This window comes from Thunnus thynnus, chromosome 12 (genome assembly GCF_963924715.1).
Source record: "Thunnus thynnus chromosome 12, fThuThy2.1, whole genome shotgun sequence".
Lineage (NCBI taxonomy): Eukaryota > Metazoa > Chordata > Actinopteri > Scombriformes > Scombridae > Thunnus > Thunnus thynnus.
In genome coordinates, this window is record NC_089528.1 from 22138775 (window position 1) to 22158862 (window position 20088).

At 40.1% G+C, this 20088-nt stretch overlaps 1 protein-coding gene across 4 annotated transcripts; it reads left to right on the forward strand.

Annotated features, from left to right (window-relative positions):
- Nucleotides 1-579: 579 nt before the first annotated feature.
- Nucleotides 580-18517, forward strand: ranbp3b (RAN binding protein 3b). Of its 4 annotated transcripts, XM_067606355.1 has the most exons (17): nt 586-734; nt 2626-2681; nt 3063-3099; nt 3198-3275; nt 3384-3455; nt 7039-7104; nt 7300-7392; nt 7571-7680; nt 8075-8191; nt 8621-8721; nt 8842-8917; nt 9024-9120; nt 10770-10894; nt 10984-11104; nt 11593-11735; nt 16923-17118; nt 17277-18517. In XM_067606355.1, exons 1-17 carry the CDS (start codon nt 713-715, stop codon nt 17321-17323), a joined length of 1557 nt encoding a protein of 518 aa, XP_067462456.1. In that variant the 5' UTR covers nt 586-712; the 3' UTR covers nt 17324-18517. The 4 variants fall into 4 exon arrangements, with proteins under 4 accessions (XP_067462457.1, XP_067462456.1, XP_067462458.1 ...); XM_067606356.1 differs by lacking the exon at nt 8075-8191 and having other exon boundaries at nt 580-734; XM_067606357.1 differs by lacking the exon at nt 2626-2681 and having other exon boundaries at nt 668-748.
- Nucleotides 18518-20088: the final 1571 nt, after the last annotated feature.

The following is a 20088-nucleotide window of genomic DNA, read 5'->3' on the forward strand; positions in this document are numbered from 1 at the left end:
TGTGTAAAAAGTGTAATTTGGTCTCAGTTATATGCATATGGAATATGATGCAGATTTGGTAGATTTTGGTGTGTATTCATAAGTGCATGAAATGGTTGTGGGGGTGGGGGGTGGGGGTGCAAACTACAATTTGCACACAGCCCACCAAAAGCTAGAAACGGCCCTGCTGGGGAAACACAAAGAGGGAATTTTACGCTTAAAAAGACTGTAAATGTGGCAGATATAACTATATAACTCAGACAAGACTGCTGAAGCCTCATATAAAGTTAAGGTAAACTTTTAAATGCATTTTTATACAAAATGACTGTATGGACACACTATGGATTTTGCCCCCCCATCATCACTTACATTAAAAGCACATTTGAAGGGGGTCTTTTAATACCCAGTATGAACAGGAGGAATGATTACGGCGAGGAAAACCTCTTTCAGTGTTCATTTGGGCACCTGAATGTTGTTTTTAAGACAGTCTTGAAAAAATTGTGAATCTACCCTTTAAAGCTGTTCCTGGTTAAAACTGGTTGAAACGTGCTCAGTGAAAACATAATGACAGCCACGGACAGACACTGTTTTGTGTGGCTGACTGGCGGGCACAGGAGAGGGTTAGGGGGTTATTAAACGGTGGCAATGTGCTCTCTGCCACTGATGAAAACATTTCTGCCTCAACTTGTGTTATCTGCGCGGTGGGTTGTGGGTGTGTGAGCGTCGAAGTAAAATGGCGGACTTGGCAAACGAAGGTGAGTAAGTGGCAGTGTGAGAAAAACAATACAGACACTGTGGTGTTATAAACGGCGCCTTTACGTTGTGTGCATATTAGATAACTGAAATGAAGCTACTTGGCCGCATGTTAATGGTGGGTTCAAGTGAGTTATATTGATCCGTAGCGTTTACAAGACCACAGCGTTAGCAAGCAGGCTAACATTGCTAACCGTTGGGATGTGGGTAATACCTGGAATGCCTCGGAACGCCCTCAAATGCAGCCGCTAACACCCGGCTATTTATAGTCGGGATGTTTTGCCTTTTTGTGGAGAGCTAAATGAGTTACAGTGGATATAACGTTTATCCAAAGGCTGTTATGCCTTAGAAGTGAAGCACTGCTTGTTACACAGCTAATGTGATTGATAGGAAACGTTTACAGTACGACCTCCTTCTTGTTTAATGTAGTTAGCGCTCGTTTGCCGGATTGCTTGACGTGCATTTAGGCGCGTAGAGAGAAAAAACCGTCAGCCCAGAGACAATGCTTCCTTCATGTTCTTTATTCACCCCGTTCAGAACACAGTGTCTTTATGTTGATGTGTTAACTATGGCAGAATTCATTGAGGCTCTTGTTGTTATTGCTTGTACAGGCGAGATGACTCATGCGAGATGGAGCGCATTAGCAAGCTAACTATAGCCAGTAAGCTAAGCTACGGGTCGGCTTTAGGGAACAACCGGTGGTGTCGGCTATTTGCTGGATCGGGTCAGATAGTGTAAATGCTAGCATGCTCAACATAAAGCCGGGAACATCTGAATTTCTGCAGTTGAATATCACTGTCGTTTTCTGGAATTCATACATTCATAACCACGTTAGCGTAGTCAAATCGTAGAGATACAAAGCTAGATGTTTAAATATAGGTCACACAAGGTTTTCACGTTTTATGCTGTTAAATGTGTTTCAACCATATATAAACAGCCATGAGGGTTTGTGTTAGAGATGGTGAATGTCGGAGGGATTTGGATGTTACCGCATGCGTTTATACCCCGGCAAGGCTCAAAAACGACAACGATGCTACACCTGCTCGGTGTAATAGGCCCAACCCAGACAGAGAAAAACCTTTGTCTGCCAACGTTATAGGATTACACATCTTACAGAGGTTACAGTGTGAAGGTAAACGCGTTAAGTGGCCTGAGGTGGAATGAAATTATTACCTGGCTCGATTGCTATTCTAGTTGGCTGTAATAATAGTTAACAGTAGCAACAAAATGTTTTGGTGGTGACCTGAATAAAACCCCATTTTTAGATTACAAAATAGTTAGGTTACTGTTTGGCAAGTTTGATGTCTGTCTGACACATTGGTTATTACAGTAATGTCTCTTATATTGTTTTGGTATCTGATGATGAAGTTTAGGTCAACTTTGTGTGATCCTATTTGTTCTACATCCTACAAGTACATTCTTTCTGAATAGCATTGCATTATTACTGTAGTATAGCCTGGTTTAAAAGAGTTGATTTCTGTTGTCTGGTTTACATTGACCAAGGTTAATCCTTGTTCTGCATTTATGGAAATTATTTTGTCAGTGTCTTTTCATACTTCCTACTTTTACACTTATTTTTGACAGTAGCTAAATCTGGCATTTAAATATTATAAACAGTTGTGTTAGACTTTACTGATCGCTTCACCAGCGATATCTTGAAGTGGCACTGCAAGTTTATGAATTTATGAGGATGTTACTTATGGATGTATGAAAATTTGTAATGCGCATAACTTCCTATGTGTCATACCAGGTACTCATGTTTTAAAGAGAATATCTAGGTCACAGAATGTGAAGGCCATAGCTTAAGCTGTTTTGTTAAAGAACCAAACAGACTGGATTGCTGTATACCTTAAGTCAGTGCTGGGATGACTAGCCTACATCTTCTCTTAACAGACAAGCCTGCCATAGCGCCTCCTGTGTTTGTTTTCCAAAAAGATAAAGCACAGAAGGTAAGTTTTTCATGTTATTCAAGTATTAATCAAGGCTTAAGACATATTGTATGATTATACAGAGTATATACTGATATTCAGTCTGGACTGTATCACAGAAAAGCACACATTGATGAAGAATTGTTAAGCAAATCAACTATTTCATCACTAGAACTTTAAACAAGTCAAAATCTGTTGATCTCATGTCAAGCACATCTTGGTTGAGTTAATACCACTTTCACTTTTGTTAATAGTTACAGCTCCAGACTAAATACCAGGAACATGGAATCCAATGTTATTTTTTGTGTCCTTTTTTTTAATACTTCTTTAAACAACTTAACAACAACAGTACCACTCTTTTGGGGAAAAATAAGAATTTAACAGCATTATGTTCACTTGCAGCGATCTGCGGAGGGCTCAAGTGCAGAAGATGGAGAGGGTAAATCTAATATCCAAACTGGCCACTTGCTCTGCTAATATTATCATTATAAAAGATTTATTTAAACTGGAATATTAATATTTTGTCGCCACTTTCAGATTCAGACAAAGACGAGGGAACCTATTGCCCCCCTGTGAAAAGAGAGAGGACCTCATCATTCCCACCCCCACATTCTGGTAAGGGCACGTGGTGACTAAGCAGAGCATTTATTTTTTCTTGGTTCTTGCTTGTGGTGTACATGTTGATTTGTATGCTGAGTGCAATGCCTGTCCGCTACTTTGCAGTTCCCAAGAACAATGTATTCATGCCCTCAAGTTTCTGCCAGTCTCCGACTGGGAACTCTGACTCTGAGCCAGGTGAGGCATCTAGATCACCATTAGTTTCTCTTCACTTCTTAAAGGCCCACTGCAGTGAAAATGTTAGTCTCAAAGGTCGAAAACATTTATATCTTCAGTTACTTTCAACAATTTAAGACTACAAATGCAATAAATTGACTGAAATTGTTAGAAAAATAACTTGCTAGCCTGAAGATTCTATATATCAGAAATAATTTTTGAAGATGTTTGTATTATAAAGTCATATAGTTGGAAATAAGATGTCAGCAAAGTTTTGCATATCCTCTGCCTGCAAATGCACCCCCTTCGCCGTGACCCGCTCTGGTCAAATCACATGTGGTAATTTTACTTCTGAGCTAGCCCTACAAATATCTGCTCTGGACGTCTGGTGTTATTAATGGATAGAGGAAAATGTGTTGTTACAGAATGCAAAGCCCACAGGCATGATTGGATTTTTCAGTAACAGTTTTAAATAAGTGAATGTACATTGACGAACATGAGTGTAAAGTTGAAATAAACAATACATTTCCTCTTTTATGTGTGGTGTTAACCTTACACAATGAAGTCGGAAGAGGCATACGGTGCCAGATCAGTGCATTCCCAGTCAACTTTGATTACTCAAGATATCAGTTCAGGCTGGTTTGTTGTGTTTAGCTTTGGGTTGAGGTTTGGTTATTTTGAAATAATTTGGACGTCCTCTCTTGTTTCTTTCTGTCTGCACTAGTGGTCTGTGTCTCTATCATGTGTTGCAAATAGAACCTGCAGAGAGAGGTGTAGCCTATTGCATTTGTTTGGGAAGATAATGGTCAGTATTGAATCAAATATAAGTTTCTAGAGTATTTTCACAAAATCCCTAGTAAATCAGGGACGATTTCTTCATTGTGGGAACATTATGACCTTGTATGACCCGTGACTCTGCCTGTACATAATGTAGTTCTGTTCTGGATTATGACTGTTTGAACTGCCAAGTTTAGCTGGAAAACAAGTTCTAAGTTTACCAGCCAAATTCATCTTGCCAGTATTAGGGAAAAAGCAAATTTGAGCTTGATATTGGTTGAGGCAGAGGGTTTATTATTGTAAGATGCCACAGTGTCATGTGGTGGTAGTTGGCTGCACTTTGTGTGGTGCCACTGAACATGTCAGAGGAATGTCTTATTAGCTATTATAAGCCCCCTTGTATTTTGTGCGGATGGACTGCTGTGATTCATTCACATCTCTTAAAAAAAGGAATAACTATTATACTAGTGTGTGGGTCTCAAATTTTGTAGAATAAGTCAAGCTTTGTGGCATCTTAAACACAAAGGAACAGAACAGGTTTGGATCGCCGTTCTGTACCTGTGCGGTCTCTTTGCTGCAGTTCGGAGTCCTCTCAAGCTCTGAATAAAACATTTATCATATCATAGTCGGTGGCATGCTGTTCACCATTTGTGACTATGAATATTTTTCAAGGTTCATCATGTGCATTTCACTGGAGGTGGGCATGGAAAACGGCTAATAATCATTTGAAATTAGACATTTCAGTCAGTCAGTAGTAATAAAAAGTTATTTAAACTGACAGCATCACTTTAACGTGAACTTTACAGTACAGATATAAAAGCAAGATGGAGAAAAATTAAATTGGCTAAAATAATGACTGCAGTGGGACTGTAACAATTGTGGAAATGTTTATGTTTAATGTGTAAATGTTCTTTGTTAATATGTCTCATCAGAAAAATTACCTTGCTTTATATTTAGTGGGTCGATGATGGAATAATTGTGTTTTTTGATAAACAACTTGGGTGTTATTTTCATAATTTTGACCATCCTTATAACAAGCTCATTGTTTAGAAATGGCGAGCGGTGATGTCACCAGTTAACACGGCTTTACAGAGAGGACGAGACATCCACTTGAGCAAACAAGGCTGTAATTAATAACCATTTCAAATATATTACATAAAGCACTTATTGGAAAGTGAAAACAACGATGAACACACCAGAGATCTCCATGGTGCAGCTGTGTCTAGTGCACTTCCATGTCCTAAGTATTAGGACCTGGTTAGTAAATTGAAAATAGGCCCTGTTTGTTTAAAAAAAAAAAAAAAAAAAAGTGAAATTTGTTTAATATTAATGTTCAGTAGACATGGATAGGATCTCATAAATATTGAGGAATAGAAGATGCAGTTTTTATAAGTGCTTTTGGCTCTGTGCTTGTAATAAAAGTACTGTAATAGTGAATCTTTTCTCATTTCAAGTATAATAAGGGCTATATTTAAAAATAAAATACATAACAGAGAGCTCTTGAAAAAAATGTGCATCCCAAAATAAAGTGGATCAATCACTTTGGGCTCTTAGATTGTTTATTTTCACTCGAGTGGGTATATTTGCTCAGAAGATTTGTGCAGTATTGTGAGACATACTGGTTTTGAATTGCCCGTGGGAACTAGCCTAAGAGTCTGTCCATTCTTGATTAAAAGCTGCGTTTTCGCTGTCTACTTCTCTCTTTTTAGAGCACGCCATGTGAAAAAAAACTTTTCTCTGACTCTCTGTACAGCTCTTATCGCTGGCTGTGCTCATGTTTATGGTTTTATTATTATAGATTACAAAAAAATCAGAAACATAAATATTTTTTGGTGAAAACAACTCATACAGAGACGTAAAGATTTAATAAACACTCCCACTCAACATTTTCAGTAATTTTTTTTCGTTATTTGACTATTACGCACGTCATTTAAGCATTTCCAGGTCCTCTGCAATTTCCAAATCATAGAATTTTATTCTGAGTAGGAATATCCACTCACTCTAGTCCAAATTCATTTCCATATTAAGGGAAATGCTCCACTCCACTTCAGCACCCAGCTCTTTCCTTACTCCTGGAGAGCATACTCTGTGCTCAGACACAGAGCTGAGTGGCTCGCTGTTCGTTTGTTTATTCAAAGTTTATTAATATTAAACGTTTCGTATGTCCAAACGTGTTTTAGCTGTATACTCCGCACTCAGACACAGAGCTGAGTGGCTTGCTGTTTGCTTTTTTATTCACAGTTTATTAATATTAAACATGTTGCATGTCCAAGCACACCATGTGAAAATACTTTTCTCTGACTCACTGTACAGCTCTGATCTCTGGCTGTGTTCATAACATGGAGTCGCAGAGCCCTGAAGCCCCACCCCACTGCTGCAGAGCTGAGCGTCTCGCTGAACACTTGTTTGTTCAAAGTTTATTAGTGTGTTGCATGTCCAAATTGCCCCAAATTCAACATTGCACGTCCTTGGGTCCTAAGCAATTAACACGCCAAGTGCGAAGTCGATTGGATGAACGGTTCTCGAGATAAGCGAAGGACATACATACAGAGTCCTTCCTTTATAGTTTCATGAGTGCCAGGTCATGTCAGGCTAGTAAAGCCACTGAGATGGAGACGTAGATGTAGAAATAGATCGGAGGCCCTAGAGCCCGCCATATTACTGCACAGGAGTTAGAGCGTACACAACTCCTGAGACTCATAAAGGGTTGCTGTGGTAACGGGGCCTGTGATTTGAAAGGTGCAAAGACAGAAGAAAGTTTTATAAGTTGCTGTGTAACTTGGATGTTTCTTTAATGTCCGCCTTCTCCCGTTCTCCATCTCACCAGAGGAGAAACCTGTGGGATTCCGTTTAAAGCCACCCACTCTCATACATGGACAGGCACCGAGTTCAGGTGAGGGTTTGATGTCTTTAAGTAATATTTTTCTCACATTAGCTTGACTGAAACGGGGGAAAAACTCAAGCTTGCACTCTTTTATAAGGCTCCATTCAGAAATGGTACATCTAGACCTGAACAGGTGGAACTATAAAATCTCTTTGTGTAAAAAAAAAAAAGAGAAATCACACCAATAAGTTGTCTCTGTTGCAGGCGTCCCAAGTCAGAAACCTAAGGAGCAGCAACGCAGTGTCCTCCGCCCTGCAGTTCTCCAGGCACCACCCTCAAAATCACATATAGAGTCCAGTGAGTAAAACTTGGAGTCACCTTCACTCTTGAGTTGATACTTCTAAAACATTCTCTAACATCATTAAAATCTTTGTCTGATAATTCATTACTTTTATATTGTAAGTGTTTGCTGCATGAGCCTTTTTTCCTTCAGGAAAATAAACTGAAAATGATTTTATCGTTTCTGTCTGTTCAGATTCCAGTTGTGGAACCAACGGTGTGAAAAAGTCATCAGATGGGGCACCTGTGACCCAGTCCCTCTTCCTGAACAACACAGAGCACTCAGCCACCCTGGCCAAGTCACTGGTAAGAAGAAGCTAAATCTCTGCCCGTTATCTGCAGATGGGAACTGAAAAGCAAGCAAGCAGTCAGCCAGTTCAGTTAAGGCTATACCCTTTTGTTTAGGGTTTCAGAAAGTGTGAACAAGTGTGAAACTTATTTATAGAAGAGCTAATGATTTTCAGCGTTGTGGTTGTTTTCATCCTCTGCTTTAATGAGGAAGTATATCGACTCTTGTATTCATAAAAAAAAGTTATGCAAATGTTTGACATTGAATTAATTCATTCATCACAGACCTGTGTAAATAATATCATAGCATTAGTTAGCTACATAGATAACAGTGTGCCTGCAGTAGAAATGGATTAAAGTTTGATCCTGGTTCTCTTTTTTTTTTTTTTTTTTTTTTTTGTTCAATTTCAAGAAACATGAAAATGAGGAAGATGGAGCAAGTGGTAACAAAGATGGAGGCGGAAGAGAGAAGGAGACAGATGTAGCAATATCTTTTGTGTTTGGTCAGAATATCAAAGACAGAGCAAAGGTGGGTTTTTCTACTCGTCTTACATCTGTTTGTGACACACAGTGAACAGACAAGCTTGAGGTGATAATGTGTGACAAACTGTCCAAATATACACAGTTAAAAGTGGCAGTCAGAGGAGCGGCTTGAGACCTTTCTCTAAGATTTCACTCTGAAGAATGAGATGCTTTTTATAGCCTCAGAGATGCATTTTCTGTGGTGTTTTGTATGGTGTCCAAAATGATTTTTGTATATTTTTTGTGGTCAGCCTGGAACTGTTGTGACAGGAATGTTTAGACAATTTTGAAATGATGACTCGCTGCTTGCTCACTTGCTAAGCTGCATATTAGTCAGCTTTTCATTAAATGTGAATTTGTGAGAGTGTTTTGGTCATTCCTTAAGCTTGGATGATGCATGATTCCAAAATTAACACAATTGTTTTTCTTTTTCTAGTTGGAGGAGAACAGTACGGAAGACAAGTCAAAGGATGGTGTGCCACCAGACTCTCAATCAGAGGGCACTAATTATTTCTTACAGTACATCTCTACCCCAAGGTAATGTCAGAATGAAATGGTGTCTTCTTTCAAGTATTTTTAGCAACTCATTTTCATTCATGAGTAACTTCGATCAACTTACTAATCTATTTTTTTTTTTTTCCTTTCATGCTGTGTCAGTTCAAAAAATGCCACAAACAGTACAGACAGTGGGGCAAAATTTGTTTTTGGGCAGAACATGTCGGAACGAGTATTGGTGAGTTTATACAGCTTGTTCAATAGTCAGTCTGCTCTCTGCCATGAAAACTCCTAATGATTGAGCTTTGAACAAGTTCCAATGATCAGCTTTGTTGTGTTTTCAGAGTCCACCCAAGGGCGAGTCCTCAAACGAGGAAAATAAAGAGGTTTCAGCTGCCCCTGCTTCAGAGCCCTCATCACAGGAAACCACCCCAGAGAAGGGTAAAAAAAAAAACACAACCCTGTTAATTCAAAAAATGTTTGCTGTTTGGTTTGACTACTAATAGATGTAAGAGACACAAAGAACATTTCTTGGCTACAGAAAGACCTGGAACAGTCAAAAAAAAAAAAGCAATTCAACAGAAATGTAACGGTGCAGTCGTCTCTGAAAGATTCCAACTTATGTGAAGTCTTTCAGCATTAGAATCAAAATTAATTGGGAGCTAGTGTTTGATCAGCCATCTTAAAGAGATGTAATAATAAAATATACATCTGTAATTTGAGATCCATATTTATTTGTCTCATAATTTTTCTGGAACTATGACAGCCTACAAGTAATATCTTTTTGTTTTTCCTCCCAACACAAAATTTTGGTTACATCCATACATTATGCCATACAAGAGGGTATCGAACTGCCCTTTTTTTCTTTTAGTCAGTAACAGTAATAGCAACAGTTAGTCAGTAATAGAAGTAACTGTAGAAATAAGGTACCAACAGAGAATTTTTCACATCTGCACCAAGTTGTAAGTGAAATTATTCAGATAACTTGGAAAAGATGCGGCTGCATTCAGTAGGAGCACAATTCGGTCCCGGTTCCTCGTCGTCCAAAACAGGCAAAAGAAACAGTGTTTGCTTGCAGTTTTTCATCCTTTCGTCCATGATTGTTTCCCAAACTAAGTTGAATGAAGACAGCAGGCGCTGAGGTTTTTTGACGGCCAACCGGCAGCTCTGGCATTATTCTGGCTTGTGTGCAACTCTAGTAAGTTTGCCATGAGCCACAAGACTGACCCCATGATCCTTGCACACCGCTACAATATATCCACACTCAATGAAGAAAAATGTTTTGTAAACGAAAATAAGCCTCTGTAAAGAGATATAATACTTTGAGTCTGCTAACCGGCTGCTCTGCTGGGAAATGTACTCTCCCCCTGCGTTCCATAAACACACCATCATCGGTAGCTGATTGGAATGGACCGCACGCAGTCCACTCTGGTTGTTGTAGGATTCCCCCTTCAGAGCGATATGGGGGATCTACGGCCTTTTTCTCGGTTTTCTCTTGTCATAGGGCACCAATTTCAAAAGTAATTGCACACTTCTACCACATAGGTGACCTAGTTTTAAGAAATTATCATTCACAGCAGTGAATTTTCCCTTTTAAGAGTTGCTTATTCTATTGCTTGGTTAGACGAATGTTTTTACAACAAACTGTTTTTTTTATATATTTCATTTATTCGGTTTCATATTTATACAAACACGAACTCCTACTTTACAGCTGTGGTCAATGTGTTAACACAACTGACAGTAGTGAGTTATTTTGTGGGTTAAACACAACATCATAAAAGGCTGTGTGACCTAGTGAGATACTGTATGCACATTCATGGGGTTTGACAGCATGTTTTTGTTACTGTCCACTTTACCCAAGGACAAAGGAAAAAAATTCAGCAATTCATAGCTGTTGTTCATCAATATGATATAAAGGATCCACAGCGGCCTTTAAAGAGTTTGTGTATGAGGCAAAGTGCCACCCTGGGTCCATCATGTCTTACAAAAATGTTTTACGAGTGGGAGCAGACTTAACGCTTGTGCACACAAATTGTTGATCAAACTCCAGCTAGGAGCTGATTTCTCACCGCTGTGTATTATCTTTCCAGTGAACAGTGTGTCGGAGTCTTTGGAGGAGTCTGCAGCAGCGTACACCAAAGCCACAGCCAAGAAGTGCATCTTAGAGAAAGTCGACGTCAAAACTGGAGAGGAGTCGGAAAGCAATGTTTTACAGGTAGGTGGTGGGCTCACTGGATTCAAGACATGCAGTAAATAAATGTGGCAGAAAGCAATGCAGTCCTTTTTTTCACTCTTTTACTTCAGATGCAGTGCAAGTTATATGTTTTTGAGAAGACTGCTCAGTCTTGGATAGAGAGAGGTCGAGGTTTGCTGAGGCTCAACGACATGGCATCGACAGATGATGGCACGCTACAGTCCCGTCTAGGTAAACACACCTGCAGAAATCTCTTTGGAATGAATTCAGAAAATAAACAACTTACTGTTGTGTTCACAGCTTTGGTTTTCCGTGTTTGAATCAGTGTATGTGACAGAAAAATTGAAGAATTACTTGTGAATGCTGTTTTGTTTGTGGTTTGAATGTTTGTGCCAAATGATAAGAGATGACATTTATCTCAGTAAAAAATACAAATGGTTCGTAGTGTTGGATTTCATCACCATCATTATTGCAGTATCTGACTTTGAACACAAGGGGGAGCCCATTCCCACTCTACACACTTCTGTGGACTAGACATTACAGCAGTTAAATATGCTGCATGATGGTGTCTAGTTATCACTAATATTTTAAGTAACCACTCTATTTTCTCTGATGTGAATTAACAAGACTGAGATCAGAGTCGGGTAGAATAGCAATAATTCAAGCAGTTTCTTTGGCCTGTAGTTCATTGCTGTGTGTTTATGTTTAAACCCTTTCAGTGATGAGGACCCAGGGCAGCCTCCGGTTGATCCTCAACACTAAGCTTTGGCCCCAGATGCAGGTGGACAAGGCCAGCGAGAAGAGTGTACGAATCACTGCCATGGACACAGAGGACCAGGGGGTCAAGGTCTTCCTAATATCGGTACGTATTACAAAACACTATACTGTAAATTAGCAGCCAATACCTTTTATTTACCTGGACTGCAGAGAGAATCAAGGCTTTATGTCCAATTTGTCCTGTTTATTATATCATATTTTAGTAAAAAGCATCTTTGTTTTCAAATCTACTCCTGATTTAATTTGCTGTTGATGGTGCACAGTAACAGCACAGGGTTTCCACACATCCTGGAAAACAATTGAACAATTTTCCAGTCACGGAAAACACATGGAAAATGAGAGAAAACGTCAAATGTCCTGGAAAATCTTGTCCTAGAATATTATTTCAACATTTTCCTATTTTCCCTTTAGTTGAGAATAAACTACTAGGCTACAGGATCTATCAGAGCTCCCTAAAACGGATAATATTGCCATTTGAAAGGGTTAAGTTATGATCAGGATCATATTAACCTTCATTGGTAGTTTATGGAAAAGAGTATTTTGAAGAGGCTGCTCTCGGTTATGTTTCGGAAATGCTGTGAACACAACCCCAAGTCATGTCACATGGTGGCACATGCAGGTTGGAAGCCATTACAACTTAAATGGCTGGAACGCTGAATAATGTAAGTTTCATTATCCTTCAAATCTAAATATTAGTCACTGCTGGCTGGTAACTATGGTAGTTTTTATTAGGTATATAGATTAGAGGGCCACTTTGCATTTTCAGCCTTATCTCTGGCCATTCAAATTAGGGATATAGTGTGAAAAACAACAACAGTTGTTATCAATGTCCTCTGTGTCTCAGCTGCAAAATCTACTGTTCTTTCGACGCCAGCGCCGTCATTTCACACATACAGTGATGCCGTTGGTGTCAAGGAAGAACAACAGGCGATATCGGTAGTGGTGCCTTCAAAGACAGTAAAATGTGGGTCTTCCAAAACACACACACACTGTCTGTTATGCTCATGATAGGGAAAAGAAGACACTAATCTATCATACTAGGAAAACTAGTTTCATGATATGAGGCTGAATATTGCGCTGTGGAATCAGACACAGCAGGCTGTGAAGGAGAAAGTGACCACTGCAGCAACGTTACGGCCACAACCTGATACAAACTTTAGCTGCTGAGTTTCTCTGTGATTCCTAACACAAACAACTAGCTTTACAATATAATGTCAGAGCAGAGATACGGCAGTACTATTACTACCTATGAGGCCAAATACAGTGCTTCAGAATCAAACAAAACAGAGTGTCAAGGAGGAAGCAGCCACCACAGAAGCTACATCACAGCGGCAGCCTAAAAGAGAGGCGCTGCAACTGGACAGACGGCAGCACCATCGACCGATGGCTAATGAGGATGGTCAGAAAGAAAAGAGACAGACTGAAAACTGCACTTCAACAAACTTAGTGGTGCTTTGGTAAACCTGACTGTTTTCTGACAGAATATTATATCAGACTTTTAACTTTGAATACAGAACAGCAACTGTTTTAAGTTAACGTAACCTGTAACTTGCGACTGCATCCAACTTGAGCACAATCCGATCTTCATCATCATCCACAACGATAAAAGAAACAGCATTTGGTTGCAGTTTTTCGCCCCTTCATCTCCACTTGTTTCCAACACCATGCTTAAATGGAGACAGCAGAATCAGAGGTGCTTTGACTGTATGCCGGCCAGCTCTGTGTGATCAACATAACTGACTCCAGTGCGCCGTTTGTGTTGTGATCCTTGCACACTGGTACGATATATGTAGACTCGATGATTGGTAAATGATAATAAGCCTCAGTAAAGAGATGTAACAGCTGCCTGCTTTGCTAAATGGCCAAGTACTTGCCTTAAAGACACCGTCAGCATAGTCAGTCAGTCTGATTGGACGGGACACACGCATTGCACTCTTGTTTGTTGTAAAATTCCCCCTTAAGAGTGGTGTGGGGGATGTACAGGGGATGTTTCTCAGTTTCCAGAGCATTAAAACAAGGCAATAAAAAACAACAGTAAGAGGAGATAGTAGTAAAAAGTAGTGACATTAAAACATCTAAAGGTTATGACTGTATACTGAAATGTTTCTGTAACACTTGTCCTCTAATTACAGTAGTGACAGAATGTCAGGAAGACAGTGCAAGTTCAAGAATGGGCAGAAAGAAGACCCCCAGTTTAGGGACCCCCTAGGGGAAGTGGCAGGAGATGTGCATGGGGAATATTGCAAGTTTTGCGAGAAGTCTTTTGATGTTGTTAATGTGGGAATCTCAGCACTCAAGAGTAATGCACGAGGGCAAGGCCATTTCAAAGTAGGGCTGAACAATTAATTAAAATTTTATCGAAATTGCGATATGGCCTACTGCAGTTTTGAAACTGCAGGAGACACAATGTTTGTCAAAATACCATTTTTGAATTAAATGTTGTCGTGCTGCAGAGATGTCCTGGCCCATACATCATATTCTACGCACTAGTACAGATCCCCATAAAAATCACATCATAATCATTTTAATCTTTTTCAATGAAAATGAGAATAATGATGTAAAAATGATCATTCCCTCTAATATCGCAAATCATACCGCAATTGCAATATCTGTCAAAATAATTAGATATTTTTTCAAAGTTGCTCAGCCCTATGTCAAAGTCGCTGGACAATTAAACAGTCAGAGTATAAGACATTTCATTAGGGTGACGCCTTCAAAAGACACAGGAGAGGGAAGAAGCTGTCCAGCAAACCAAGGAGCCACTGTACGTAAGGAAAGTGGCCGTCACGGAAGCACAGCGTTACAAGTGTCCAGTACAAGTGAACATGGAAAAAGCTCAAGAGCACAAGGCAGCTCGGCTTTCCGGCCAAGCTGTGCTTGAAGCAGAGATTTGCTGGGTAATCAAGACGGTCATTTCACACCAGTCATTCAACTCCAACTCTGATATGTCAGTCATTGTTGGTCAGATGTTCCAGGACAAGTGAGATTGCCAAACAGTCTCAGGGCTTAAAGTTCTCAGGCACCATGCCTGATATCAGGCATAGAGCAGTTCTAAATTAATATAATACTTAATTTAATACTTTGTACACATTTCTTCCTGGACAACTTTTCAGGCTCACAAATCTTTTCTTGCTTTAATCCCTGCGGTTTTCATGTGGTGCAACAAAATCGGCTTACCTTGCATGTTTTGGCTTGTGTCCATATATCAAAGAGCAGCTGATCAAAGACATAAGAAAACCACAGTGCTATGTAGTGTCTTTTGATGAATGCCTAAATAAAGTGACACAGAAAGAACAGATGGATGCTGTGTGGTGCTCGAGTGAAAGTGAAGGGAAGGTAGCTGTGTGTTATTTTGATTCAGAGTTTATGGGACACACTCAATTAGAGAAGCATTTGGAGAAAATAAGAGTCACCACTTAATCCTAATAAGCTCGTGCAGGTCTCAATAGATGGCCCTCAACTGGAAGTTCCTGAGCATATTCCAAGTGGACAAGAGCTAAGTGGACCCAGATGTGCCAGAGATTATCAATCTGGGAAGTTTTGCTTTGCTTGTTGTGCGTAGAAGCTTTCAAAATGGAGAGAAGCCTTTTTTGGAGACATTCCAGACCGATGCCCCAATGATACCTTTTTTAGCAAAGAAGCTTCAGTCCACCCTGAGAGCCTTGATGTCACGCTTTATCAAAAGGAAAGAAATGAAGATAGACACCTGTACAACTGCTGAAACTGGACTCACAAGACAAAGTAATCCATGTGCCACTCAAACAGCTGGATATGGGATTTGAAGCTTTGGAGATGGCATCTGAAAAGCTCCAGGAAAATCCAGTGAATATACAGGTGTCCAAGAAACACTTTGCTGTGACCTGCAAGAAAATCATGGAGGGAAGTCCTCTTATCTATCCGACAGCGCAGCACATGAGCTCCCTTGACCCTGTGACCATGGTAACAGAAGCCGAAAGTGCAACAGCAGTATTTGAGAAACTCCTACAGGTTGTCCTCAATGCGAGATGGTACACTGCCTCTGAGTGTGACAAAGTTCTTGCTCAGTATAAAGCACTCTCATTACATATCAGTGCAAACCATAACCACAAAATAAATCTTTTGGAAGATTTGTCAGTGGCAGAGCAGAGTATGCAGCACTGTGGGACCAAAGGAAATGTCCCCTCACACTGTCTCATGGACAAGCTGCAGTAGAAAGAGGATACTCTGTCAACAAGGATATTCTCATAAAAAACCTGAAGGAGAGGTCTGTAGTAGCATTGCACTTGGTCAAGGATGCAGTGGCTGGGCATGCAATAGATGAAGCCCTGCCCAAAGACCTTATTCAACACTGCAAAGGAGCAAGGATGAGGTATGTGCAGTACCTGCAGGATGAAAAGAAGAAAAAAAGACCAAACTGCTAATGAGAAGAAAAGAAAGGACATCCACCATGAAGTGGCAAATGTCAAAACAAAACAGCAAAGAATAATGCTAAGCATTGAGGCAGGAGGAGGCAGATGAAATGGCAGTCAGGGCGGAGAAAAAAAAAACACGACTTCACATTACTGTCAAGATCAAATGCCTATCACTGACGTGTTAAAAGAGGGAAGAACTGGCAGCACTAGCAAAAAGTCTGGAAAAACACAGTGTTGAGAGACTACACTAAACTCAATGAGGAACAATTTCATTTGAATGTGACATTTGCTTTGTTTTGTATTGACTGCAGAATGAATATCCATGATACAGCTGGTATATTTTGAGTTACTGAAATGAACATTTGGATGTTATTAAGTTATATTTAGGCCAAGTTATGTTGCGCTATGCACTGATCTTACTGATTATTTGTTTATGTATTGAGTAAGGCAGGCGCCAGACACCTTTGTTGGCTCTTTATTTTTTTACTAATTTTTATTATTCAGAGAAAGACGGGAGAAAAAAGTAAGAGAGAAAAGAGAAAGCTGAGGTGAGAGTTGCCCAAACCATCGTTGTAACTTGGTTAGACTAATAAAGTGAAGTGCTGTACATCTGCAGGTGTGTCTGCATTATTCTGTGATCAATTTGTCAAGCATGTAAGAGATGATATTTGACTTTTAAATCAGACTTCCACAGAGAGGAACATATTCGTGTATGACGCGATCACTGACTGTCATACCAGCCGGATCATCACTAAAAACGTCCTGGAAAAGTGCTGTAAAATGATCTCGACCGCTCTGATCACATAATGATGTGAACAGGGTAATGTGAAAGTGTTAATTTGTTCATTGTGGTCTCTGCCACGTCTCTCTCTCTCCCACAGGGTAGCTCTAAGGACATAGGTCAACTGGCTGCAGCGTTACACCACCGTATCTTAGCCCTAAAGAGCAGGGCAGAGCAGGAGCCCGAGACCCCAGCAACAACCATCCCTGAGGCCGAGGTACCGCAGTCCAACGAAGAGGACAGCGACGAGGAAGACAATGCCTCTGCCTCCGCTTCAGCCTCCACTCCTGCTACAAGTCAGTGAATTTAAAAAAAAAAAAAAAAAAGTGTTGTTGACATTTGAACGCGTGTTGCAACATTTTTGGGATTTCTTGCTTTTAAATCAAATGAATGTCATGATTTGGAGTGTTTGTGGTACCACCTTGGTCAACCTGCTGCCACTCTCTTCCTGCAGGTAATTCAGAGGGAGGAGAGGGCCAGGCAGCGGCAGGAAGCACATAGCGTCACACTCTCGGACAGCCTGCTAAGATGCTGCTGTTGAGGCATTTTGCTGTAGGCATCTCCATGGACACCCCTTGACCAAACATGGTCCTCCAGACCAGTACTTTTGGATATTAGAAGTCTAGCTCCAGGAAATAACCCCCTGTGCCGGAGTGTCTCACCCAACTCGTGCAGTTCATCTTCTCTGCATTCAGCGTAATATCTGGAGTCGTTTCTTCCCTCCCTCTCCTGTTTTGTGTTTTATTTTTGTTTTCGAGTATTTTTTCCTCTCCCCGATAGCAAAAATAAAGACTTCAAAGCTTTGGTTTGGGACTTTTCTGCTCATCATATTGATGAGTGTAAGGGTGTTTTCCTCTACATTTTAAAGTATGGCACATGTTAAGACTGCAGTTTCTACTTTGGGACCTTTTTACTCACTCTACAGCCGTACCTCTGGACGCCACACATCCAGAGGAGCTTCATTCACAGTGTATTTGACTAGTCATCCAGTTCGAGTCCTACGTCGAGTCCAACCCTTCTACCCTCCAAACCCCCCAACCCCCCAACCCCCCAACCCCCAACCCATCCCAACCCGTCTGTGCGTTAGGTTTTGGCAAATGTAATTTATTTTTGGCCGTCATTTTTCATGAGGCATCTCAACACATATGTGCTGTTTGTAATGGCTAGCCAAGACCACTCAAGTTGTCATTAATAGCAGTTTCTTATATTTCCTATTGACCTATATTATAGTGAATAAAAGACTGAAACAATGCAGCTTCTGCTAATGTGAGTTAATGATGTGAGGACAAAAGGGCAGAAGGATTCACCTCAAATTTGTCTCAAAATTAATAATATGTGTTAGTCATTCACCCTTGTGGTTTTTTTAATGACCTTTTTTTCAAGTCAAGAAAATTAACTCATCAGCCTACATTCTGCATGCAACTGTTTTTTTTTGTTTTTGTTTTTTTTTTCCAGCATCCCGAGGGTTTATTGTGTTGATACATATTTTTATTTTGGAAAATGTACAAACTTTTTATTCATTTACATTTGGTAAACATGTTGGAATGAAGGCTTACTTCATGTGTGGAAAATTTGAGTGATAACTGTAATACCCTTTGAATGTCATGTACATTTGAATATATCATTTAGTAGCGCACCATGTTTTCTCATCTCCTTCAACTGCCCCCTTTACAAAATAAACCATTTTGGACTGACCTCTGCGATAATTTTCCTTCTAAAAAATTAGACTTTCTGAGCAAAATCCAAACTTAAATCCATCTTAAAAGATATTAGTAAGGTGTGGTGTACTGAAACATTGTCTTTAGTAAATGTACTCCTTGAAAACAGTACAATAACGAGTAACAGCAGCCACAGAGAGAGGGGGGGGATTGCGACCTTGGATATCAGTGAGAGTGGTCCATTCGTTTTGTATTCATGTGTTGGATCTGGCCTACAGGTTGATGTATGCTGTGCGCTGACTGCAGTGAGCAGGAATCAGACCAAAACTTGCTTATATACTGTATTCATCAGGCACAAGGGCATTAATATTTGATGCATGTACCTGTCATACAGCCCGACACAATAATATACATCTAAACTAAGAACATAACTGCAGCCGCTCCCAAACCTCTTCCCCCTTTATCTGCCTTTCTGTGGCACCTCGGTAGAAAAGCAGTTTTTTTCACATCGTCTCCTGTTTGAAAGTCACAGACAAATTCTGACCTTAGATGTCTGGACAGAATAAAATATATATCTCTGCATAATTTACAGTTTGGAACACAGTTTCTCCACCAACTAATTCTGTTTACTCATTTGTATGCTGTCATGCTCTTGCAGTGTTACTTCCTCTTTTTTTTTTTTCTTTTTTTTTTTCCTAGGATGCACTGGGCAGAAGGCATGAGGATGATGATCTGTGACGGGCTTAAAAGTGACAATCACTCACATTTAAAAGGAGTTTAGAGTGACTGAACCAGCACAGACACAAGGAGAGCATAACTCAAGGAATTTCATCTGATATGTTACATCATTTTTTCTTTTAAGACTTGGCACATGAGTAGGCTACATGAATAGAAAGTGTGACCTGATGCCCTGTTGTCTGTCACTGTGGGAAAAAGCTTTTTCTTAAATGTGACATCTCTGTTACATCCTGGCTCTTTGTAAAAAAGTCTCCCACATGTACCAACCTGTTCCATCCGGCTGCTTTTTCTTCCTCTTTACTTTCTTGATATTTACAAACCATGTGGGTGAGTTGACAGTTTACTGCAGGTGACACAATGGTTGTACAGGAGCGGGATCTTTCTCTCAATGATAAACAGGATGTAATGGGTTACATCTTATGGGTTTATAATGTAAGTCCAGTTTTTCTGGTATTTCACTGCTCACATGTAGACTTCAGGTCAACATCAGACACTTCAGTTTATTTCATTGACAATTACAATCTAGTCGTTTTTGCTGTAAAAGTTGCCTGCAGCCGTTATCATGTTGGCAGCGCCTTAAGTATTTTGAAGAGATATATTGATTTTTTGCCCAGCTATAATAAAAGCTAACAAAGGATCCAATACCTTTAAATCTACAGCTGTTAAAGGACCAGTGTGTAGGATTTAGTGGCATCTAACGAGGTTGCAGATTGCAACCAACTGAATAACACTTACTCAACCTCCCCTTTAAAGGATGTAGGAGAACCTACGGTGGCCGTGAAAAACGCAGAAGGCCCCCTCTAGAGCCAGTGTTTGGTTTGTCCGTTCTGGGCTACTGTAGAAGCAACATGGTGGGCTCCGTGGAAGAGG